Source organism: Apodemus sylvaticus, chromosome 14 (genome assembly GCF_947179515.1).
Source record: "Apodemus sylvaticus chromosome 14, mApoSyl1.1, whole genome shotgun sequence".
NCBI classification, from domain to species: Eukaryota; Metazoa; Chordata; class Mammalia; order Rodentia; family Muridae; genus Apodemus; species Apodemus sylvaticus.
In genome coordinates, this window is record NC_067485.1 from 12,412,081 (window position 1) to 12,437,223 (window position 25,143).

General features: G+C 46.2%; 1 protein-coding gene across 3 annotated transcripts; it reads right to left on the bottom strand.

Annotated features, from left to right (window-relative positions):
* Nucleotides 1-914: 914 nt before the first annotated feature.
* On the bottom strand, nucleotides 915-25,143 carry Znf346 (zinc finger protein 346). Of its 3 annotated transcripts, none has more exons than XM_052156479.1 (7): nucleotides 24,908-25,143; nucleotides 18,754-18,857; nucleotides 17,929-18,021; nucleotides 15,954-16,098; nucleotides 10,288-10,473; nucleotides 5,403-5,496; nucleotides 915-3,599 (listed from the first exon to the last, which is right to left on the bottom strand). In XM_052156479.1, exons 1-7 carry the CDS (start codon nucleotides 25,116-25,118, stop codon nucleotides 3,512-3,514), a joined length of 921 nt encoding a protein of 306 aa, XP_052012439.1. In that variant the 5' UTR covers nucleotides 25,119-25,143; the 3' UTR covers nucleotides 915-3,511. The 3 variants fall into 3 exon arrangements, with proteins under 3 accessions (XP_052012439.1, XP_052012437.1, XP_052012440.1); XM_052156477.1 differs by having other exon boundaries at nucleotides 10,288-10,521; XM_052156480.1 differs by lacking the exon at nucleotides 5,403-5,496 and having other exon boundaries at nucleotides 10,288-10,521.

Consider the following 25,143-nt stretch of genomic DNA (forward strand, 5'->3'; position numbering starts at 1 on the left):
GAGTTTGAGGCCAGCCTGGTCTACAGAGTGAGTTCCAGGACAGCCAGGGTTACACAGAGAAACCCTGACTCAAAAAAAAAAAAAAAAAAAAAAGGAAAAAAAATACAAAGGCGTGCCTTCCACCTAGTGGCCATCATAGGTCACTGCATGGTAAAGTTGGCTCACTTTCATAATGGTTGTAATGACTGAAAGCATTTAGACATTGACCTGGGGTGCTGCAGCAGGATGCACGCACGGCTCTTCTCTCTACTCCACAGGCAGTCTCTGAGGTAGGCGCTGTTTCACACGGGGGTGGGGGGTGGGGTGGGAGCTAATGAACCTGGATCACAGGGCCTTTTGGTAGCACACCAGATACCCGAGGCTCAGCTGATGCTACTCTGAGCTCCCTGCCATTGTTCTGATTGCCCCCCCAGGGCCCGGGCCCCTGTGAGGCCTTCCTGGGCGTGAGAACCGTGGGGAGGAGCTCTCTCTGATGTGCACCTGCTGTGGGGCCCATGGTTAGATATCCAGCACCGGTCTAGGCTTGTGAATTCCACATGTGATCTTACAAAGTGTGCTGGAAGTAAGCTGGGTATGGTGGCACAGGCCTTTAATCCCAGCACTCAGGAAGCAGAGGTAGGGGGATATGGGTTTATATAACAACTTCCAGAACAGCCACGATACAAAGACAGACTGTTTTTTTTGTTTTTGTTGCCTTTAATGCTGAAATAAGAATGCTCTTTATTAAAAGACTGGACCCCTGGGTACAACTTCTGGGTTGCCATCAGAACAACTAACCTTGAAGACTGGAAATACTTAATAGGAACTGGGGCCCTTAGGAACTGAAGGAACAGCAGAACCACTTTGGAAAAAAAAAAGAAAAAGGTAAAAAGTGTACATTCCCATTTCTGGGTGGAGAAGCCCACATCAAATGACACAGTTGCTACAGCAGCTTTATTCGAGATAACCTCAGAAAAAATACAATTGTTCAACAGTACAAAGCTAGGCTGTAACCAATCCAAATGAAGGACTACTCGACAGTATTAAAACAACTTCTCAGCCAGGCATGGGGGCACATGCCTTTAATCCCAGCATTTGGGAGGGGAGGCAGAGGCAGGTGGATCTCTGAGTTCAAGGCCTACAGAGTGAGTTCCAGAACTGCCAGAGCTGCATACTGAGACACTGTCCTGAAAAACCAAACCAAACCAAGCAACCAAACACACAATGACATGGATGAAAACACATGTGGTGGCACATGTCTGCCATCCCTAACTAGGGAGGTAGGGGTGGGAGGATCAGCAAGCAGTTCAAGAGCAGCCTCTTAAATGGCAAATTTGAGACCAGCCTGGGCCACATGAAACAAACTAGAAAACAAAACCCTGAAAGCCACACAGACCAGCCTTTTCTCTCTCAGCCCTCTACTCCATGCCCTTAGCTTGCGACCTGGATACTGCCACCTGCACCCTCCCATATGACTCTCCAAATCATGATTTTCAAGTACGCGAGCATCCAAAGGGCAACAGCGAGCTACTTCTAGGGTTTCCACACCTGTAGTGCTGGGCATGCAGCTGGTAGGGACTCCTGACCCTACCTACACAAAGAGGCCTTACAAGACAAGGGCACATTAGCCAGTCAGCCCATTCATGACCTTACCATTCAATTCCCTACCTCCTAATCTTTACTAATTCTGACACACCAGGCTGCACAGAATTCTAGGTAGACTGTTGAGGTGGCCTACGGTTGGGAAGCTGAAAGTGGAGACCCTACCCTAGGAGTCAGGAGCTAGGGGCAGGTGCCCAGAGCAGCATGCCACAAAGAACTGGGTCTGCTGGTGCTTGGCCTGGCCTGTCTGCATCAGTTCCAAAAGGTAATGCTCTCTGCCTGTCATTTCTGAGTAAAAGAAAAGGCTCTCTCTCCCAAGGACCAGGCAGCCAGGAGAATTTCGTGGAAACGCTTACAGCTCTGAGTGGAGTGAGAAAGGACACCTGTCTTTAAGCATGTCACCCAACCACTCACAGATCCAGAACTTAAGACACAGCATGCTCATCTTGGACACGAGCTCAGTGGACATCTGCCCTGGCGGAATCACCCTGGAGACAAACAACATCCGACACAGCTTTCACACTGGCCTCTGCAGCCCCCACTTGGCAGCCACAGTGACTATCTCAAGAATCGATCCCACAGCTGAGGGATGAACTGGGCTGGGCTTAGGGCATCAGGGAGACTGTTCCCGGGTAAGATTGTTACTGAGGACACTGGGGGCTGGCTGTGTAGGGATGCCATAGCATATCAACATGGGAGTAAAGCCCAGGGCTGAGGTTATAGCCTGACCCACAGATGAAATTCTTTATTTGGATGGTTGAGTGACCAAAGAACAGGAGTTTAAGCCCTGCCCCATCCCTACATGGTACCCAACTGCATTAACAAGGAAGCTTTTTTTTTTAATCTCTATAAGCTTTAGGGATACTTCCTGGAAGCTCTGCTCCACAGTCACATGTAAACCCACTGTAGTGGATTCCCAGGACACAAAGCCAGTAGGAACGAACCTCTCAGTTCAAGGTCTGGGGACCCTTTGCTTACTGTAGAACCTGCACCAGTTCTACATCCCTTTTCAGTTCCCCCAGAATCTTCTTGAGGATGACAAGGGAAGGATAGCACCAGAGCAAACTGGGTGGGATAGCCCACTACACAAGGGATAGATAGCCTACTACACAAGGGCACAGAGCTAACACCAAGTGACCTTTCAGTAGGCTGGCAGGAGGCAGTTACCTATAAGGGCACAGAATCAAGGAACATAGCAAGTGGGAGACTTTCTCACATGATCTTGGGTTGGACCTTTGTCTGGACAAAGGCCCCCTTAGGTGCTTCCCATGATCCCACTGGGCACTCAGGTCTCCTCAAACTCCTTCCCATGATCCCACTGGGTACTCAGGTCTCCTCAAACTCCCTCCCATGATCCCACTGGGCACTCAGGTCTCCTCAAACTCCTAGCTGCTGCAATGCCTAGCACCACTTGGGAACTGGAGAGACAGGCAGCAGAGATGGCAGTGCTCTGCAAGACTCTGGTGTTCCAGGAGACTCCACATTGGCAGGATCTATTCCAAGCAAGCCTGCACTTGAGGACAGGGATGACACATTAGCTCCACGTTTCCACACCAAGCTGCCTGGAGTCCAGAGACAGTGCTCTCCCTTCTCTGCAAGACCTTGCTCCCCACTGACCTTGAGAGTAAAAACAGACACTGGGGCTGCAGGACATACACCCAGAGGGGCAGGAAGGCCAACTTCTAAGCCACCCCCTCAGGTCTTCTCAGAGCCCAGTCTCTGCCATGACCTACAGCCATGCTAAGGAGGGGCAGGAGGAGCTGCAGCTGGGTACAGTCAAAGGCTATCTGCAGATCTGCAGCCCACATTGGCCTTACACCTCCATATTCTTCTGATCTAAGAGAGGTGGAGGAAGGAGCCACAGGCTAACCAGAGTCAGCAGGAACTGGCTTGTGGCCGCCCCACCAAGGCTGACCAGGCAGAGACAGCTCTAGTCTTCTGCTGTGCTTGAGTCCTTTGGAGTGGCTTGTGTTTGCACTGGCACCTGGCTCCCGAGTGTTACCAATGTTTTGGGTGACCTGTAATTTGAAACACAGACACAAGGTAAGGTGTGGCATGGCCGTGATGGCACACTCAGTAGCTAGTTCTAACGGTGGTACGTATGGCTTCCCTCAGATGCTGGGGCAATGGCCTGGTGGTCTCCCTTTTATGAGGATCACTGAATAGTAAGGTATTATCTCATTTCAACTTCAAGTCAATTCTGCATGGTGAGACCACTCTCATTTTCCATATGAAGCTGAACTTCAAAAGCTTAATCAACTAGCTTAAAATATTTCTTTAGAAATTTAGGCCGGGCGGTGGTGGCGCACGCCTTTGATCTCAGCACTTGGAAGGCAGAGGAAGGTGGACTTCTGAGTTCTAGGCCAGCCTGGTCTGCAGAGTGAGTTCCAGGACAGCCAGGGCTACACAGAGAAACCCTGTCTCAAAAACAAACAAATAAACAAAGAAATTTAGGGCCCCTGGTTCTGGAAAGACTCAGTGACACAGTATTCGGCAAAATCAGAACGGGGAAGTGGGAAGGGGTGGGTGGGAGGACAGGGGAAGAGAAGGGGGCTTACGGGACTTTCGGGGAGTGGGGGGGCTAGAAAAGGGGAAATCATTTGAAATGTAAATAAATTATATCGAATAAAAAAAAAAAGAAATTTAGGATCCACAAAGGAGTGGAAAAAAGCCATGATTTTGATATTTGTTTCCCTGAATTTGGCTTGTCTTGCTTAATATGATGATCTTGAGTTGCATTTACTTTCCATCAAACATAATTTGTGTGTGCATGCACACGCATGCGTGTGTAGGTCTGAGGATGGCCCTCAGGTCTAGGACTTGCTAAGTAAGCTGCCCTGGCTGGCCAGTGAGCCCAGGACGCTCCAGCTCTGCCTTCCCACCAGAGCTGACTTTTGTTTTGTTTTTTCGAGACAGGGTTTCTCCGTGTAGCCCTGGCTGTCCTCAAACTCAGAAATCCGCCTGCCTCTGCCTCCCAAGTGCTGGGATTAAAGCCACCACTGCTCTGCCACAGTGGACTTTTTGTTTGTGATTTTCACTCAGATTTGCAAGTAGAATCCAGGTTGACCTTGAATTCCTGATCCTCCTGCCTCACTCTCCCCACTGCTGGGACAAAGGGTGTGCACCACACCCGATGGCTTGGCCCCTGGCTTGCTTCCTTCTCTCCTTTCCTTTCCTCTCCTTTCCTTCCCCTTTTCTTCTCTCTCCCCTAACCCCCTTCAAAACAGGGTTTCTCTGTGTGGCCCTGGCTGTCCTGAACCCTGAACTCAGAGAGCCAGCTCCCTGTCTCCAGAGCACTGGGATTATAAGTGTGCTCCACCACTGCTCAGTTTGGTTTTGTTTTTTCTTCTTTCATTCAGTTTTCTGAGACAGCTTCTCATGGACACCTTCTGGTCCTGCACTAACTCTCTACAGTCAGGGCTGGCCTCGAACTTGTGGCTGTCCTGGTTTTACTTGCCTGTGTTAGGTTATGGCATGTGCCACCTGGTCCACCTTATTTCTTTATAATCATTCTGACTATGCAAAGAAGCTTTTTATGTGTTTGGTTTTAGCCAGGTCACATGTGACTCAGCCTGGCTCCAGACCAGATGGGGAAAATCATGCTCCCCTCTTAGGCTGCTCCAGGCCAGGGAATCGGGCATTGTTGGAAAGTACAAAGGAAATCACCTAAGCCTCTCTCCTGCAGCTTCCAGTCAGTGCAAACACTAGAGGAAGGGCGGATGGAGGAGACCCAGGAAAGACCTCCGTGACTGGCAAGGACCTGACTCAGCAACCCTAGACACCTGCTGGAGACTCGTGAACTTCCAAAGGACTTTACTCACTGGTTTTTGTGTTTGAAGCCACTGATGTGAGCTTGGTACTGTTCTATGGAGTTCAGCACGATTTTACACGTCTTGCAGGGGTAGCCCTTCCCAACTGAAACACACATCAAAATGAAGAGTTAGTCATCCAATAGGAAGGGACCAGGGGAACACTGCCGTGTGCAGAGCATGCACAGGCCCTTCTGAGGACTGAGACTGGGTAACATTGTACCCTGGGATTGCAACCTCCTTATTCTCCTCAAGTAATCCCAGTTAGAGGTCACAGCAAACAAGCACACGAGCTGGCACTGAGCACAGGAGAGACTGGCAGAGGATAAGCTCCCGGTAGCTCAGCGGCTGCAGAAGCACATGCAGGACTGAGGAGCCGGGCTTGGCGTCCGGGCCCACAAGGCACAAGGACAGAGCTGACTCCTCTGACTTCTATACACGCACAACGAGTGCTTTGCCTCAACAACATCAATAAATATAAATAATAATAACCATAGAACAAAGGTGATCAGGGCTTCAATCCTTCCTTTGCTAAGCAGCCTCATTAAGAGCACCCCTTTACTGAGAGATCTCTTAGAAGGCCCATTTTCCTTGGGCACGCATTAATAGAATCCAAGGGTACAAACTGTTATGAGAATCAATCTGTATTATACATTTAAAAAAAAAGATTTATTTAATGTATATGAGTACATTGTAGCTATCTTCAGAAGAGGACATAGGACCCCATTACAGATGGTTGTGAGCCACCATGTGAATGCTGGGGTTTGAATTCAGGACCTCTGGAAGAACAGTCAGTGCTCTTATCCACTGAGCCAGCTCTCCAGCCCTACCTATACTCAGAATACTTAGAATAAACTAGCTATGTCTTGGGATTTCAATTCTGAACTCACATGTGCAAGTGCCCGAGGTGTCAGAAGAGAATGACATATCCTCTGGGACTGGAGTTGAGGTGGTGCAAGCCCCTGGGTGCTGGACTCAGGCCTCTGCACGGCCTGGCCTTAAAGTCAGGGTGATTTTGTTGTCTTGGTCTCTTGAGTACTAGGATCATAGGCATGCGTCACCATGCCAGGCCAAAGCAATTACTATGTATCAAATGTCTGTTATGTATTTCCTGCAATTTCTTCTGAGATAGTTGAAGCAGAAACTTAAGGGTTATTTGGAGTCAGTTGTGTTGGATGGTTTTGCTGGGACAAGTGAAGGAGTATTTTGCTGAAGTGGACAACGGTGAAAGATGAAGGCAGATTCATGAAGGAACATTTCCCTGAAGCAGACACAGGAGAGAGGATGTTCTGCTAAAGCGAGGATATGAAAGGACACGTGATGGATTCTTCGCTACAGACATGCATGTATTGGTGCACCTTACATTGTGTAGTTGAGCTGCATTTGTTGGGATTCCATAGTGAGAAAAGAACCAAGAACCTTCTGGTGGTGTGCTGCAGTTTCTTGCCACTTCTGAGGACTCGGGCTGATCGGCAGAGTGATGTCACTGAGACAGACTCACGTGCTGAGGCGAGACTCGCGGAGGACATATTGATGTTTGGAGGGTATGAATAGGACTGTGACAGAGGCTGAGCTAGGCTTGCTTACAGAGCTAGCTGTGCAGTGCCAGTGGGTCTCGCACCTTCGCTTCCCTGAGAGAGGCACAGCTGAGAAGTTGTAGCTACAACTGGATTATAGATGACAGGCCGTTTGGGAGTTTTTTTTTTTTTTTAATTTATTTATTATTATATGTAAATATACTGTAGCTGTCTTAAGATACACCAGGAGAGAGCATCATATCTCATTACGGATGGTTGTGAGCCACCATGTGGTTGCTGAGATTTGAACTCAGGACCTTCGGAAGAACAGTCAGTGCTCTTAACTGCTGAGCCATCTCTCCAGCCCCGCGTTTGGGAGTCTTATGAACTCAGCTAACCTTACCAATTGAGCCATCTCCCCAGCTCCCTTTCAACTTCTTTGATCAGTCTTATGATTTTCTTTTTTTTTTTTTCTTAAAAGATTTATTTATTTATTATAAGTACACTGTAGCTGTCTTCAGACACCAGAAGAGGGTATCCGATCTCTTTACAGATGGTTGTGAGCCACCATGTGGGTAGTGAGATTTGAACTCAGGCCCTTCGGAAGAGCAGTCGGTGCCCTTACCTGCTGAGCTCTCTCTCTAGCCCATGATTTTCATTAAAGAGATCTTTCACTCTTTTAATGTTGTTTTCAGTTTTGTAGCTATTAGGAGATTGCTTTCTTGATGTATTTCTTAGCAATTTTGTTATTGGTGTATGAAAACCTGATTTTTAATGTTTATGGTATCATGATGCTTTACTGAATTTGTTAGGGTTCTGAGGCTGGGTCTTACCCTATAGTTCAGGCTGACCTGAATTCACCACCACCCTGCCTCAATGTCCTACCTGCTGAATACAGGCACCCAGCACCACACCCAGGCCTTTTTGATTTACTACTTCCCTGCCATAGGCCTGTGAGTGCTGGGGTTCGGCACGTGTCCCTCACCTAACTTCTTCCTAGATCTAACTGCAGGTGTGTCCTGTGGTACAATAGGGATGCAGAGCAGACAGAAGGGAAATACTGTCTGCATTGATTCAGCAGACAGGTCTGCCAGGGACAGAGAACCAGACTGAGGCAGACTGTCTTCGCTTCACCTAATTAGCAGTCTAACACTCACTGAGTTCAGATTTCTTCTAGATTCCTTAAAATTACCTTGGTATACTGTAAATAGTCCTGCATTTAAATTTTTCCTGTGTTAAGTTGACCAAAAAAAATCCAGATCAGTTACAATGTATTTAAAGTTAAATGTTAAGAAATAAGTACACTAGCCGGGCGGTGGTGGCGGTGCACGCCTGTGATCCCAGCACTTGGGAGGCAGAGGTAGGCAGATTTCTGAGTTCGAGGCCAGCCTGGTCTACAGAGTGAGTTCCAGGACAGCCAGGGCTATACAGAGAAATCCTGTCTCAAAAAAAACAAAATCCAAAAAAACCAAAACAAAAAACAAACAACAAAAAACCCCCAAACCAAACCAAACAAACAAAACAAACAAACAAACAAACAAACAAAAAAAAAAAAGAAAGAAAGAAGTGTACTATCCATGGATATAGAAAATATGAAAATATTTGGGGCCAGTCTGAGCTCTAGGAGACTGTCTCAGAAAACAAAACTAAACAAACCTTAAATCCCAAACCCAAACCACAGAAACTAAAGCAGCCCCACCTGCTCTGAGCTTATAGACTGGCATGCTATAGTCACATCAAGAACGACTATCTTCCTTTCAAGTTTGTATTTACTGAATTGCTTACATATGTGGGGTTAGAGGCATGCACTATTGTACTGTGCATATGTGGTACTGGTCAGTGAAGGCTTTGCTTTGTGTGCATGTTAGACAAATACTCTAGCACTGGAGTGACATTTCCAGCCCCAAACATACTAGGAAAGCCCCCTAATTGTGAATGCCCACTACTGTGATACCAGGTGACATGCTGAAGTTAAGGAAGCTAGAACAGCCTTCTCCTTCACTGTGACACCCCACGGATATAGGCGGGCGGGTCTCAAACGCTGTGGAAAGAGATGCCTTAAACATGAGCAAACTTTGGTAAGGCTGTTGAGGCCTTCAATCTAGTGATGTGGGTGTTACCTAGGGAGTTTAGATCAGAGGTTGGGGCTGGGGAGATGGCTATGCAGTTAAGACCGCTTGCTGTTCTTCCAGAGGACCTGAGTTCATTTCCCAGCACTTGTGTCAGACGGCCCACCTGTAAGTCCAGCTCCAGAGAGTGAACATCCTCTTCTCTCATCCTTGGGCACCTGCGCTTATGAACCCACAGATATACAGGACTAAAATTGACTTTTTTTCCCCTTTCTCTCTCTGTGTAGCCCTACCAGGTCTGGAACTTGATCTTAAGACCAGACTGTCCTTGAACTCAAAGATCCACCTGCCTCTGTTTCCAAAGTGCTAAGATTAAAGATGTTTACCACCACTGGTTAAAAAATAAATTTCAAAAAAAAAAAATCAAATGAAAACCAAAACTCCTCCAAACCAGAGATTAAAAACTGGTAGCTCTTGGGCTGGAGAGATGGCTCAGCAGTTAAGAGCACTGACTGCTCTTCCAGAGGACCTGAGTTCAATTCCTAGCCACCACATGGTGGCTCACAACCATCTGTAATGGGATCTGAAGTCCTCTTCTGGTGTGTCTGAAGAATGGCAGTGTATTCATAAAATAAGCAAATAAATCTAAAAACAAAACAAAACAAAAAACCCTGGTAGCTCTTGACCAAACTCTTGACTTATAGAGAGGGTTTTACTCAGAGTTTAAAATTTCTAAAATTTAGTCACACATTTAAAAATGAGAGTTATCTGAGTGGAGACTGTATCTCAGTGGCAGTGGTTTGCTTAGTATGCACAAGGCCCTGTATTTCATGCCCAGCAGTGAAACCAAACTAATAATCATGATAATAAAACCACAAGAAACTCCCCCACAAATTTGGGTTTCCATTGGGTTTTGTTTGTTTGTTTGTTTGTTTGTTTTGGAGACAGGGTCCTTCTATGTAGTACTGGCTGTCCTGGAGCTTGTTATGTAGACCAGGCTAGCCTCGGCAGGAGTGGCTAACCCTCTTCTGCTGCCCATGCCTTCTCTGGACTGTATCATTTCCATCTCTGCCTGTTGCCCTGCGTCCTCTAAAGCAGGTTCCCACTATGTATTCCAGACTGTCCTTGACCCTGGTCCTCCTGCTTCAACCTCCCAAATGCTGGGATCACAGTGTACACCACCAAGTCTGCCTTGCCTGGGCTTGCAAACTCTGCTTTCGAATATGCAACCAACAGTACAGATGTGGGCAGTCCAGGGAGTTCTAGTGCTCCCTGCCTGTTCCAGCTCTGCCTGCGAGCGGGGCCTCTCACCTGGTAGGTCGGAGATGGCAGGGTCCGCCAGCCGCCCGTAGTGCGCCATGAGTTTGAGCTTAGTCTCCTGCTTCCTGTGTCTCTTGCCCATGTAATGCTGCTGAGCCATGGCAGGGTCATTAAATGTCGAATGGCAGAGGCTGCAGAATTTGTCTGGGTCTAGCATCTCTCTATTTTGCTGCAAGGCTAAGGTGGAGGCCACAAGGAAAGGATTTGTAAGGTGTTTCGACAAAGCTGTGGTAAGAGAGTTCAAACAAACAATGAAACAACAAGCCAGAAGGTGCCAGGTTTTGAGTACACTTCAAGGGAAGGAAAAGCAGTGCCACCCACCACACTGAGATGCAGCACTGCCTCAGTCATGCTGTGAGCAGTGACCCCATAAATGCTCTAACTGGGACTGGTGGCCAGACCACAGTGAGCTCCACCTCCAGTGCCTTCCTTGCTCGCCAGCACCAGGCACACGGCTCTCGACTGTGCTAGGCAGTTTCCCGATTGCACACATGCGGTATCTAGCCCCAGAATCCCTGGGACTTTCAAAGCAAGTAGGAGTAGAAGGGTAAATATTTCATTTCCATCCTTAAAATACCTATTGTAGAGAGCTGGCATAGTCATTCAAGCTCTGCACCCATACAAAGGCAGGCAGGTAAACAGATTAGGAGTGCCTTTTACTATTTATTTGTAGTTTTTCTGAGAACGGTCTCACTATGTAGCTCCCTGGTTGATCTAAAATTCAAGATATAAACCAGGCTGGGATGAAAGTATGTGTCACCATACCTGGAAGACACATGCCTGATGAACCACACTAAATTCTAGGTACCTGATGGACCACACTAAATTCCAGGCAATGTGAGGGATGGAAAGACGGCAAGACAGTTACACACTTTGTATTCAGTTTCCCTTTAGGTTCTCTGAAGTACTCCAATAAAGTAGGTACCATCTGGTATTACAGAAGACCAAAGCTTAGACTGTAAAACTGATTTGTTTGAGATCACCAAGTTAGTGAGAGACCTCTAGACTGTGGGACCCCAAGGCTTGAGACAGAAGCAAGTGGATCTGAAGCTACAACTGATGCTTTCACCTTCAGAAAACGTTCTGACTCAGCTCAGAGGATTCACTTAGTCAAGGGCTGAAGAGTTGGTCCAGCGGTTAAGATCGCCTACCGTTGTTCTTCCAAAGGATCTGACTTCAATTCTTCAATTCACAGCACCATTACCATTGTCAGGTGGCCTGCCAGTGCCTTTAATTCTCCAGTGCAGGGGCATCCAATTCTCTGTCTCTCTCTGTCTCTCTCTCTCTCTCACACACACACACACACACATAACCTTTAACCTTGTTCCTGATGTTGAAAGCAGGTCAGATAGCTACGCTCCAGAGTGGATACCATGAACAACAATCTGTGTGGTCAGCTGGAAAGGCGTTCATCTTATAGCCACCACTGCAGACATGGAGGCCGAGACCCCTAGTCCTGGCCCTGAGAGAGAGGGGTGCGGGTCAGCAGAGCTGACAGAGGCCTTTTAGGTTCTCTTCCGTCTCTTACCATTTCCATTAACACTGAGGATTTGTAGCAAGCCAGACAACACTCACTAGTCACATATTCTCTGGCCATAGGCTTTGTTTCAGAGAGTCATTCAGAACGAGAAGTACATATACAATAGTTTATGAGAATGTTTACTTTGTGGTATTGAGTTGAAAAAAATAGATTATAAAACATTTTTTCCTTTTTTTGGTTTTGTGAGACATGGCTTCTTTGAGTAGCTCTGGCTATCCTTGAACTAGCTCGGTAGACCTGGCTGGCCTGGAATCCACAGAGCTCCATCTGCCTCTGCTTTCTGAGTGCCAGGATTAAAGGAGTGCACCATATAACTTTTCTTCCTCCTTTTGAATACAGGCTCTCACTATATACCCCTAGTGACCTACAACTTGATATGTAAACCATGCCAGCCTTGAACCTGCAGTAATCCTCAATCCTTTACCTCTGAATGCTGGAATTAGACGTGTGCTACCATGCCTAGCTTCACTTAAATAAAAACAACAAAAACACGCATGAGTGCTTGGGGAATGCAAAGTCACAGAGTGAGCAGTGTTTCCAGTACTCTCTACTCTTACACAGTGAATGTAGATTTCTGAGAGAAATCAAGAAACAAGTCATTTAGATAGAGGGTTTTTTTGTTCTTTTGTTTTTTTGGGTTTTTTTTGAGACAGGGTCTTGTTTTGTAGCCCAGGCCAGTCTCAAACTTAGTGTAACCCTCATGCCTTAGCCTCCCAAGTATGTGATCACAGAAGTGAACTGTCATGTCTGGCTTGTAATAATAATTAATAATAATAATAACAACAATAATAATAGTTATTATTATTTTGAACAGCATATCTATGGATGGCCTAGGCTGGCCTCTAATGCAAGATTCTCCTGCTTTAGCCTCAAGAATGTTGTGACTAATAAAAGTTAAGACCATTCTTTTTAAATTTTGATTACATTCTATTGAGTTATTATATAAATCAATGGAGTTCAAAGGTACACCTGCAGGTGGTTTTGTCACATGATTCTACCATGTGTTTTTTTAAATCTTTTAGATTATTTTGAAAAAAATATATAAGTATTTTTTTCAAGACAGGGTTTCTCTGTATAGTCCTGGCTGTCTTGGAACTCACTCTGTAGCCCAGGCTGTGCTCGATCTCAGAAATCCGCCTGCCTCTGCTTCCCAAGTGCTGGGATTACAGGCATGTGCCACCAGTGCCCAGCTATTCATTTATTTATTATGTGTATGTTTACCTGAATGTATGTTAGTACCCACAGAGGCCGGAAGAAGGCATCAGATCCCTTGGGGCTGGAGTTACACATGGCTATGAGCCACGATGCGGGTGCTGGGAATTGAACCAGGAGCCAGTGTTCTTAACCACTGAGCTATCTCTCCAGTCTCCGTTTTAAAACATTTTAATCTATTATTATTGAATGTGTGTGTATGTGTTTGTGCATTCATAGGTGTGTGTGCACATAGGTGTGCATACCAGAGTACATGTGAGGAAGTTAGAGGACAACTTTGTGATCAAGTTCTCTCCTCTCACCTCCATCCACATGGGTTCTGAGGGTCAGACTCAGGTCTCCAGGATTGTATGGCAAACACTGATCCACTGAGTCACCCTGTGGGCCCAAGGTTGTTCTTTAAAACATTCTAGAGGGTGAGGCTGAAGAGATGGCTCAGTGGTTAAAAGACTGAGTGCTCTTCTAAAGGACTTGGGTCCAATTCTAGCACCCATATGGTGGCTTCACAACCATCTGCAACTTCACTCAGTTCTAGAGATCTGGTACCTCTGTGGGCACTGCACATATGTAGTGACATACAAGTGACAGACAAAACATCCATATACATAAAAATAAATAATGCTGTTTAAAGAAACCCTGCTGGGGGGGATGAGCAGTGAGCTGTGTCGCCAAAGCAGCTGTGCGACAGACACCCAAGGCCAGCAGGAGCCAGGCTTCTCTCAAGAAATACTTGAGACACGCAAAGTATGCCCTCTAGGGATGTCTGCTGTATTTTTATTATAACACAAAGAAAAGGGGGGAGGAAAATGTAAAAAATTCGACATTAGAAGAACCATGAAGTGGCCAGTATGACTGCTAAAATTATCTACAAAAAAGTCTGCAATAATCTGGGGAAACGTGTTTTCCTTTTATATCGAAGATTTTCTGTCCTTTATGTGTCTGTGTGGCTCCGTGCACACGAGAGCAGTACCCATGAAAGCTGGGGGTGGTGGCCTGCTCTGGAGCTGGGGTTTCCATAGGTTATGAGCTGTCCCATAGGGTGCTGGCAATCACACTTGGGATCTCTGCAAGAGTAGAACACAATCCTAACTACTGAGCCATCTCTCTACACATCATGTAACACATGGTTGGCCTAGAACTTGCTTGTAGCCAGGATGCCTATAAGCAGGAGCCACTATTGACAATGTTCTCCCTAGAAATAAGACTTGGTGGCATATTACCTGCTACTTTGAATGTTTTACATGTTGAATTGGAATCACATATGTGCATTGTTTTACAGAGACAGAAATGATGTATTCTACATTTACAAACACATATATGGAGTCAACCTGGATGAATAGAAAACAAACATCTACAAGTAAGCGCACAAGCACGGGTAGTGCACAGGCTGTGAGAACAAGGGACTATGGGGGGTTAACAGCACTGAACTCAGAATGGTAAAGTTATGGAAACGCCTTCCACCTCCTCTGTATTTTCTACAGCATGTTGTTTCACTTTTATAGCACGTATGCTTAGTTTCAGGACTAGAGTTATAGTAAACACATGAATAATATGGACACATCTTTGAACTGGAAGGCTAAATGAAAAGTAACAGCAGAATACAAATGGTTGATAAACTAACTGACACACAGAGTTCCATGTGGCCACAGCTGGAAGTGAAGATGGAAGACAACTTACTGCTTAGAACAGAAGTACTAGGAGAAGTCACACCCCACTTGTGGGAAGTCTGTGGCCATGCAAATTCAGTTCTTAAGATAATTTCCTTGGCCTAATGCTTACATGTCATGGTGCTGCTCTGACTAAATCTATATTGTTTCAGATCATGAATAACTAAGATATAAGGTATAAGAGAGTACAACTATGAGTGGAATTTTTCTTCATATCTCCAAAACCTTCTAAAACACTGTTGTCTTGTCTCAATGATGAAATAAAACAAAAGGATCAAAAGTTCTATCAATAGTGTGGCCTTGGTTCAAACTAAATAACTAACACACACACACACACACACACACACGCACGCACGCACGCACGCACGCACGCACGCAGCACGTGTGCACCAGTGAAACAGAAATCAAAAGCCTCTCACTTGTGACTAAGTGCAGCTGGCCTAGGTTAAAAACCTCAGGATTGAAGGTTAACAGGAGGAAAGCGATGGCTGTGCCACCAGAGTGAGAATAAAGATGGCTGAACGTGAAGTCGGCACTGGGGAGAGGATTCACAGCAGCTGCAAACAGCTTGCTAGAGTGTCCTGCTTTGAAGGCAAGCCTGCATTCAGAACAGGCAGTTTCTGCGGGTCAAAGTGAGCAGGGCATACCCTGAGTCCATGAAGACGAGCATTTAGCTGTCAGCTGGCAACTCTTAGCAGTAAGAGCAGGTGGATGGTGGGAGGGGAATTCAGAGGAAGAGGCAAGCACAGACTGCTCACAGTATGCAGCAGGCCTTTGGCCCTCCTGAGTTATAATTACTGGTCAGGACAGTAATTATAGGCTAAGAAGCTTCTATGTAACATCTGACAGACTCACACAAAAGGAAGTAAAGTGAACTAAGTTTGAGGCTGAATTTCAGCACAGCAGGGTCTATTATGGTATGTACGTTAGTCAGGCACCCAAACTCCACATGGTCACTGCCTCCACCGAGTGAGTGCTGAGGCTGAAGGTGTGCACATCTGGCTTATGCACGGATGGGGACGAAAGCTAGGGAAGTATTCTCTGTGCACATTAGGGAAGTACGCAGTCAACTGACTTACATCCCCAACTCATACTTGGATTTTTCAGGGCTCTCAAAAGCCTGAAAAATCTGAGCCCAGTCTGCATCCTGAGGCTCCCGTGAGCATTCTGAAGCACCTGGCCATGGTGCCCTGAGGATGGGAGTGGGTCCCAGAAGCACGACTCAGGAAAGCCAGTACCTGCCCCCGTAGTGGACTGCTGCTTCAGCTTTAAGTTCTTTGAGTGGGTCTTCCCCAGGTAGTGCGACTGCGCCACAACAGGGGAGGAAAAGGTCATGTTACAGATGGGGCAGCAGTGGTTCTTGTCTTTGCTTCTGCTGCTCTTCTGGTTGGGAGAGAGAACACAGGTCTGATCATGCCAGTGCCCATCTAGAAAACCTCTAATGGTTCCCCACTGCCCATTGGCTGGTGGACATTTAAGACCCCCTTCCATGTTAACCGCAACAGAACTGCAACATACCTTTACAGAGTCTTCTCCAGCTAGGTCATGTCAGGCTCCATGCATAATTTCCCAGTTTATTCTGTTTCTTCCTTAATTTACTTGGGTTATTTCTACCATCTTGAATGTTCCTCCTTATTCCTGCCTGGCATTAGTTAGGTCTGCTATCAGCCATTCAGTGACTTTTACTTTAAAAAAAATGACTAACCAATCACCAAGCCCCCTGCTGTGAATATCCAGGAAGAGTTAACTGTGTTCCCTGAGTGTATCAGACTTCTATTACAGCCTTTGTCACCCTAACTGACAGCATTACAGCTGAGGAGCCTTTTATGTGAGCTTGGGTGTAATGCTGCATGTGGTCGACTTGACTCATCTTTGTTTCCTACCCTTGTACCCTGCTGAGTCTAGCACATAGTAGATACCCAAGGCTGGTAGAACAAACACTTCAGTGGGTTCTACTTGTTACTATAGTTATGCTACAAAGTGTATTTCAATCTTCCTGAGAAAGTCTGTCCTCTGAACAAGGCATTTCTTCAACATTTCTCAGCCTTCACACTGCAGATGGTTTGGGCTTGGTGATTCCTAGCTGGTGGTGGGTGCTATGATCTCACCTGAGCTCCTTAGTCATCTAAGAACTGAAGCAGAAAAGTGAAATGATTGTGCCCCTGGGTTTCTAAACCATAAGGGCAACCAGGAGGTGATTTATGGAAGGGACATGCAAGACCCCTTTAAACCACTGACCACTGGAACAGGAACCAGCAGTCTGGAGAGTAACCTTGCAGTTACTGACCATTTATTGTGTACTCAAGTTTTACCTTATAACATGAACAAAGCAAGATCCCCTCCATTTTATGAAAGAATTTCTGAGAGGTAAGGTGACTTGCTCAAGGTCTCCTGTTTATCACGTTAAGGAGCCTTGCCCTCCCACTTCTGACCATGCTGTGCAGAACTCCCACACTCTGAAACACAGCACACTTAGGAACTGGCACTGGCTTCTCTGTGATTCTTGTAGCAATTCTAAGATAAGAACAAGTATCTGCACTGTGTCAGAGGAGCACTTATCTTCCTCATTTGCTCGGGAAGATGCTGAACGTTTGCTTTTCTCTATAGCTCACGAACATCAGTACCCCTTTACTTTGTCCTCTTCGATAACCCTCCGGTGGGAAGGGTGGGGCCTAATAGTGCTCCACTTACTGACTGTTGCTACAGAACAGATTTTGGGTCTGGCGCTGTTTTATTAATATCTTCTCAATTTAGGAAAAATCCTGAAAGGTAGCCATACTTTTTTGTTTCTTTGTTTTTTGTTTTGAGACAGTCTCTCATGTAGCCCAGGCTGGCTTCAAACTTGCTATGCAGCCAAAGAAAACCACAAACTACTGATCTTCCTGCCACCACTTCCAAGTGCTTTGGTTACATGTGTATATCACCATGCTTGGAAGGATGCTTGTTTTTTTAAGAGGAAGAAATCAAGGCTTAAGAGTTATAAGACCTGCCTAAGTTAGATAACAACACTGGGATTTGCAGCACACCACCATGCTTGGAAGGATGCTTGTTTTTTTAATAGAGGAAGAAATCAAGGCTTAAGACTTATAAGACCTGCCTAAGTTAGATAACAACACTGGGATTTTTAGCCAAGTCGGTCTGAACCAAAGCCCATGCTCACACCTCACCAACCTGCTTGGGAAGCGAGCAGTCTCAACAGAGCAGCTGTGTTACCTGATCTGAGTCTAGCCTCTTCACGTCCCCTTTCAGTGTCTCCATTCCATGGATTGCTAGGTATCGCTTTACTTTGTTGGCATGCTTTTTGCTCTGCAAGAACCCAGTAAAAAGATCAAAGATAGCCAAATGTCATTTCATAGAGAAGACAATCAGGCCATACCAGATTCTCACCTGATTCGGCCTCACAAAAACTTCTTTTATATTTTATATATTTTTGGTTTTTTGGGACAGGGTTTCTCTGTATAACTCTGGCTGTCCTGGAACTCATTCTGTAGACCAGGCTGGCCTCGAACTCAGAAATCCGCCTGCCTCTGCCTCTGCCTCCCAAGTGCTGGGACTAAAGGCATGCACCACCAGTGCCCGACCTCACAAGAACTTCTGACAAAGAGAAAATGGGGGAAGAAAACTTCATTATTGAGTCCCTGCCATGGCTAGGCCCTTGACATGCTTTGACTCTAGCCTCCAACAATCTATGAAAATACTGTTATTTTATACACAAAGAAGCAGGGGCCAGGAATGGTGAAATTTCTTGTTTAAAATGAGTAACATAGCTGACTTCAAGCTCAGGTCCATGCAGAGCTGGAGCTCATACTTCCCACAGCACCGAGTTGTGCAGAAAGATCTACATATAATGATCCTGACCTAGGTGGGAGAGACGGGAGTCACAGAAATTAAGTCAGTTTCAAGTCCCTAGCAAGTATGCACTAAGGAAACATCTGGAAGCTGTGCAAGACTGAGCTTTTACTGTGCAGGGCAGAAGTGAGGGCTTGGCACTGGACCCGGAAGGCAAATGCAGGAATAAATGCAGTGGAAATGGCCTACCTGGTAATGTGCCAGCTTCTGAGACTCAGAGATCAGCATGGCGCAGCAAACTTTACACTGGGTGCTAGTGAAGAGACACTGGTTCTTCTGGATCATGTGTTCCACTGCAAAGGGAGAAAAAAAATTGTGCAGGTTGACAGATATGATCTCAATAGCATTGTCTGTGCTCTATCTCAAACAGGCACCAAGTAATGGAATCCATAGTAACCACATGCAGCTCTGCCCTCGGCTCCACTGTGCCACGACTCACACTATACTTACACACCTCCTTCATTATTACTTATTTGATATAGGCCAATGTTCTTTACCTAGTCATATTGTTATGTGACATGAGGTTGTCCCATGCTGCCCATGAATTCCTGGCTCAAGTCATCCTGCCTTCATAGGCATGATGATAGCCCAATAACATCATGCACTCTAATTTTTTAGATAAAAGTCTATCTGGAGCCTCATGAAGCAGTGTTAAAGCAGGATGTAGAGATGGACACTGTAAACAACACCACTCAAGTGGCAGAGGCAGCTGAATCTGAGTTCAAGGGCAGCCTAGCCTACACAGTTAAGTTCCAGGCTGCACAGGGCTGAGGTCTTGTTTGAAGTAACTATGACATTGACAAGTTTAATGCAGACTTACACATTAGAGGAGAAACAGGCATTGGGAAGGACAGCACACACCTAGGACATGAGTTTGCATTCCATGTGAGGCAGTTGAACACTTGAGTTAGAAATTCTTTTATTCAGCCGGGCAGTGGTGGAGCACGCCTGTAATCCCAGCACTTGGGAGGCAGGGGCAGGCGGATTTCTGAGTTTGAGGCCAGCGTGGTCTCCAGAGTGAGTTCCAGGACAGCCAGGGCTACACAGAGAAACCCTGTCTTGAAAAAAAAAAAATCCAAAAAACCAAACAAACCAAAAAACAAACAAACAAAAATAAAAAAGAAATTCCTTTATTCATGTGTGAAGGGGAAATTTCAGGTTCCTTTGGAGACTCAGTTGTGTCATGTGGTATTGTCCTGGAGGCAGTTGGATGAGAGGCTGTTTTGCTGAGGCAGACACTTGAGAGGATGCATGTTTGCAGAGAATGTAAGTCTATCCCAGCAGACAGGGAATGACAATCTTGCATTGATTTGCATTGCAATGCTTTGCTGGTTTTCACTCATGACTTTGTAGAGAAAAATGTGAAGAACTTCTCGCGCTATTCTGGCTGCTTCCTAATGCTTACGAGGACTCTTGCAGTTTCTAATCAATCGAGCCACTGGTATTGATTTGTGTTTAATGTTTGCTACTGGACTGAACTGCTCATATGGATTGGTGTTTGATGTTTTGGACTGGTCTGCTGATATCCTGACAATGAAGACTGGAATGGCCCCAAAGAACTACTTCTAAACAGTTCCACATTCCCCTTGTCCTGTTAACCATCTTTCTCCCCTACCTTTGGTCGGTGGGTTTGAAAGGAGGTTGAAGCATTGAAGAACCTTCATTCAAGGAGGTTTTCAAAAATCTAAGCCTACACATGTGTATGAATATTTTTGCTTACATGCATGTCTGTGCATCATGGTGGCCAAGAGAGTGTTGGGTCCCAGTTACAAACAGTTGTGAATTGCCAAGTGGGTTCTGGAAATGGAACCTGGGTACTTTGCAAGAGAAACCAGTGCTTTTAACTGTTGGGCCAATTTTCCAGTCTATTATGTAGCTCTGGAACTTGCTATGTAGATCAGGTTAGCCTTGAACTCACAGAGATCTGTCTGCTTACGCCCGAGTGTGGGATTAAAGGCACAGGGCACCATGCCTGCTATAGCGACCATTCCAAGTAACTGCAGAGTGTGAAAGCAGCAGTCCAAGTCCTCACTCTTGGACAGTAACTTTGAGCTTAGTGTAGAAGGCTCTCCACAGAGGCAGACACAGGCATCGGTCCGCATTGATGAGAGCCAGTGGAGTCTAGGAAAAGCTCCTGCTATAGCAAACCTCACCGCTGTGTAGAGTTCTAGCTGGACAGGAAAAGTGGAGGAAGCTGACCAAATCAAGAACCATCCCCAGCCGAGAGGCTTTCAGTTTTCGGTGTATTTGAGTAACTTCATCTTCACTTTTCTCTTTTTGCATCAGATGTGACCAAGCCAAGAAGGTTACAGCAGCTGACGCCCCCCCTCCCAACACCTAGGGCCTTGTGAGTCAGCTGAGCATTCCACCACTGAGCCCAGCTCTGAGACAAAACTCTTCTCATCTCTACCCTGTTCCCTGCTCACAAATGGACCATGTGCCCCTTAATGCTGAGGGAACTACTTAGTGCTCTTCTGGGACAGACAGATACACACATGGTGGGGGTGGGGAGAAAGAGAGACAGTTGGGGAGGGGGGAGGCAGGTGGAGGGAGAGAGAGAGACACACAATAGACAGACCGATGTGGGGGAGGAGGAGAGGAAGAGCTTTTGCTACTGATTTAACAGCATGCAAGTCACCTCCCCACTTTGTGTGACCACAGTGCCACCACTGTGCTTTGCAGCAATCAGTGCTAAGAAATCTTGCATGGCTGATATAGAAAACTTAGGTTTTTAAAAAAAATTTTTTTATTTATAGGAGTATACTGCACCAGCCTTCGGACACACACCGGAAGAGGGAATAGGATCCTATTACAGATGGTTGTGAGCTACCATGTGGTTGCTGGGAATTGAACTCAGGACCTCTAGAAGAGCAGTCAGTGCTCTTAACCACTGAGTCATCTCTCAGGCCCTAAAACTTATTTAAGATTTATTTAGTTATTATATATAAGTACACTGTAGCTGTCTTTAGATACTCCAGAAGAGGGAGTCAGATCTCTTTTATGGATGGCTGTGAGCAACCATGTGGTTGCTGGGATTTGAATTCAGGACCTTCAAAAGTGCAGTCAGTGCTCTTAACCGCTGAGCCATCTCTCCAGCCCCCTTAATTTTTTACATTAAATCTCTACATGATTATGAAGCTTTGTTTTGGGGGAATTTTACTCTGGCCACAATCATTTAGCTGTGAGAGTTCTTTAGTCTGTTGGATGGCATATGCTGGTCTTCCAAAGCTGCTCTTGACTGCCACTAACAGGTGAGGTTTCTGAGCCTATGAGTGGACGTCCTGACTTGAATTTTTCTCTCTTCTGTTCTTTTGGGGCCAGTTAGGAAAAAGAGAACCTCATAGTGTACCTGTTTTCTTTTTAAGATTGATTTTTACTATTTTTAATTGTGTTGAGAACCACATGGTGTGGTTGTTGGTAACCAAATTCAGGTCCCTCTGGAAGAGCAAGACAAACTCTTATCTACTGAGCCATCTTTCCAGCTGCAAGTGCAACTATTTCGAAACATGCCCTTACATCTCTGCAGCCCCAATTCAGTGCCTTTTTCTCTTATGTGTATTCAGAGAGTATGTGGTCCACACACTCACACATGTACCATGTATGTGTGTGGAGGTCAGAGAACAACTTGCAGGAATGGGTTTTCTCCTTTCCCAATGTGGGTCCTGAGGATGTTGCATTGTCTGCTTTGGAACTCTCTCGTAAACCAGGCTCTGGCCTCAAACTGACATGCACCACCATGTCTGGCTATCTTCTTTCTTATTAATGTATCTGTGTGTGGGCACATGGGTGTCATAGCACTCATGTGGAGATTAGAAGACAACTTGCAGTAATCAGTTCTTTCCTTCTGTGTGGATCTCAAGGATTGAACTCAGCAGTTCAGATTAGCCGTGGCAGCAGGCACCCAACCCACTGAGCCATGTCACCAGTTCTTGTGTGTGTTTTATAAACAGTGCCTTTGGAAGCATAATTAGCTTCTAGTATATGAAAGAGCATGCAGTGCTTGTTTTCTTTGCCTGTCTGTTCTCACTTAAAATAATACCCTGCAGTTCTATTCATTTTGCTGCAAATATATATTCTACTGTCTTTTGTGGCTGTATAATATTTTATTGGGTTATCCATACTATGTCTTCTATATTCTTTTTATTTTGTTTATTTGTGAGTGCACAGAGTGTGGACCTGGCCTGCTGATGAGAGAACTGCCGATTTCCAGATAACACCAGGAGTTGCTCCTAAGAACCTTTCTAACAGGTCCACTTCTCCTGTATCCTTTCTTTCTACTACCTCTGTGGATGGTGGGCTACATGGGAAGTTAAAGCGTTTAAGAACCATCATTAAAAATAAGATTTGAAGCCGGGTGGTGGTGGCACACGCCTGTAATCCCAGCACTTGGGAGGCAGAGGAAGGTGGATTTCTGAGTTTGAGGCCAGCCTGGTCTACAGAGTGAGTTTCAGGACAGCCAGGGCTACACAGAGAAACCCTGTCTCGAAAAAACCAAAAAAAAGATTTGAAAAAATTAAAGTTAGACAAGTGTTTTGGTGTTTGCCTCTTGGACTGACTACAAGCTACTCCAGAGTAAGGCCAGCATCTTCTTCCTCCCTAAGGCTGAGGTCCAGCTGGCCCTAGGAATGTCAAATTAATGAAAGGAAATATGGGTCAAGGAGATAACTTTGTACTAAATTTTTTTGAGGCAAGAGTCTTGTATAGCCCATGCTACTCTCAAACTTTTTTCCCTCCCTGAGACAGAATTTCTCTGTGCAGCCCTGGCTGTCCTCAAACTAAGAGACTCACCCGACTGCCTCCAAGTACTGGGATTAAAGGTGTGGACAAGCACTGCCTGGTTCAAATGCGGTATATGGCTGCAGGTGGCCTCCGCCACCCGAGTGCTGAAAGTGACATGTGTGCGCTGCCACATCTAGCTCGGAAGAATGTTTAAAAGCACAAAAGAAGTAGAGACTCAGAAATGGTATATATGTTTATTTAGGAGCCAGACTTAACAGTATTAGATTGGAGATGTATACACTTAAATTCAATGTATCTTGGGGCCGATGAGATGGTTCAGTGGTTAAGAGCATTTACTGCTTTTGTAGAGAACCAGGTTTGGTTCCCAGCACCCACTAAATTATAACGGTAACTCTAGTTTCGGGGGATGTGGTACCTTCTTATATCCTTGGGTACCTGCCATTCATACACACATACATGCAAGAGAAACACTCATTACATGAAACAAAAACACATCTTTTAAAACAAAATTAAACATATCTTCCTTGAATATGGTAAAAAAAAAAATCCCAATTTTATCCAGGGCAAGCAGTTCATAAAAACATTAAACTTCCCAAGATTAATCTTCTCAGCAAGCAAAATAACCAGTATAGCAATCCTTCTCTGCAGAGACCTGATATGTTAGCACAGAAACCCAGATACAGTTCCCGCACATTTGGGCTCGTATTAAGTAGCTAGTTCTGGAAAGGACTCAGGAAAGAGAAAGAGGCCAGCTCGCCCCGCACTCCTCCTACTCCCTTGTTACCCTCCCAGTTTTGGGTCAAACAAAGCCATCTGGTAAGTTTCTGCCCAGAAGTGCACGCCCAGTGAGTACACTGTTTTCCACAACTCTGCATCGAGTGTGAGATGAAGCAGTCAGAAGCAAGAAACTTACCTACGTAAGTTTCCCCGGCTCCTGGGCCTCCTCTGTGGAATAAGCTGTCGCCAACTGACAGAGAAATACGGTAATGAAGGACAGGGGTGCAAACCAGGAATACCCACACTAAGGAAGCTGAGGCACGGAGACCATGCAAGTCCAAGGCCAAGGAAGAAATATGGCAAGCCAGGCACAGTCGCCAAGCCCAGGAGGAAGCTGGGATTCAGGAAGACCTTGCAAAGCTCACACTGGTCCTCTCACTCGGAAGGCTGAGGGCGGGAGGTCCGCCGCGAGTTGAGCGGTGAGAGGCGTCGCAAAACAAAGTAAAAAATAATAATAAATTAAATAAAGCTTATTCGGCTTTGTCAGAATCGTAGGGCTTTGGGAGGGAAGAGAAGCAATGTGGAGTTGTGGAATTAAGGACAGACAGGAACTGTAGCTGGCTCGGCTACGGGTCAGGCTGGGAAAGTCCTGGCGCTCTCCAGGAGGACAAGACCTAGAATTCGGGGGAAACTGTTCTCAAGTGAACGTCCTCGAAAGGAGGACGGAAACATTCCGCAGGGGAGCGAGTTACGAGGTCCGGCACCCTTCGCGAGAGCGAGCTCGGAGCTCCGGGACGTCGTGCAGAGGCTGGCCGGCGCCAGGCAGTGACAGCAGGCAGGCCATCCCGCCTCGGTCCAGCCGCCAACCCCGGAGCCCCCGACTCACCTTCCTCCCTCCCCGCCGGCTGCGCACCGGACACAGCTTCCCACAGGCGGCGCGCCCTCTCGCGGTCGAAGCGCACTCCGTCCGGTTCCCGACCCTCCGGCTCCTCGGAGCTCTTGTTCGGTTCGGCTCCTCCAGGGTCCGCAGCCTCGGTAGCATCGGGCGCAGGACACTCCATCTTTTCGGTAAGCAACGCCGTTGAGCAGCTGCGCATGCGGCTCGCTACCACGAGCAGTGGG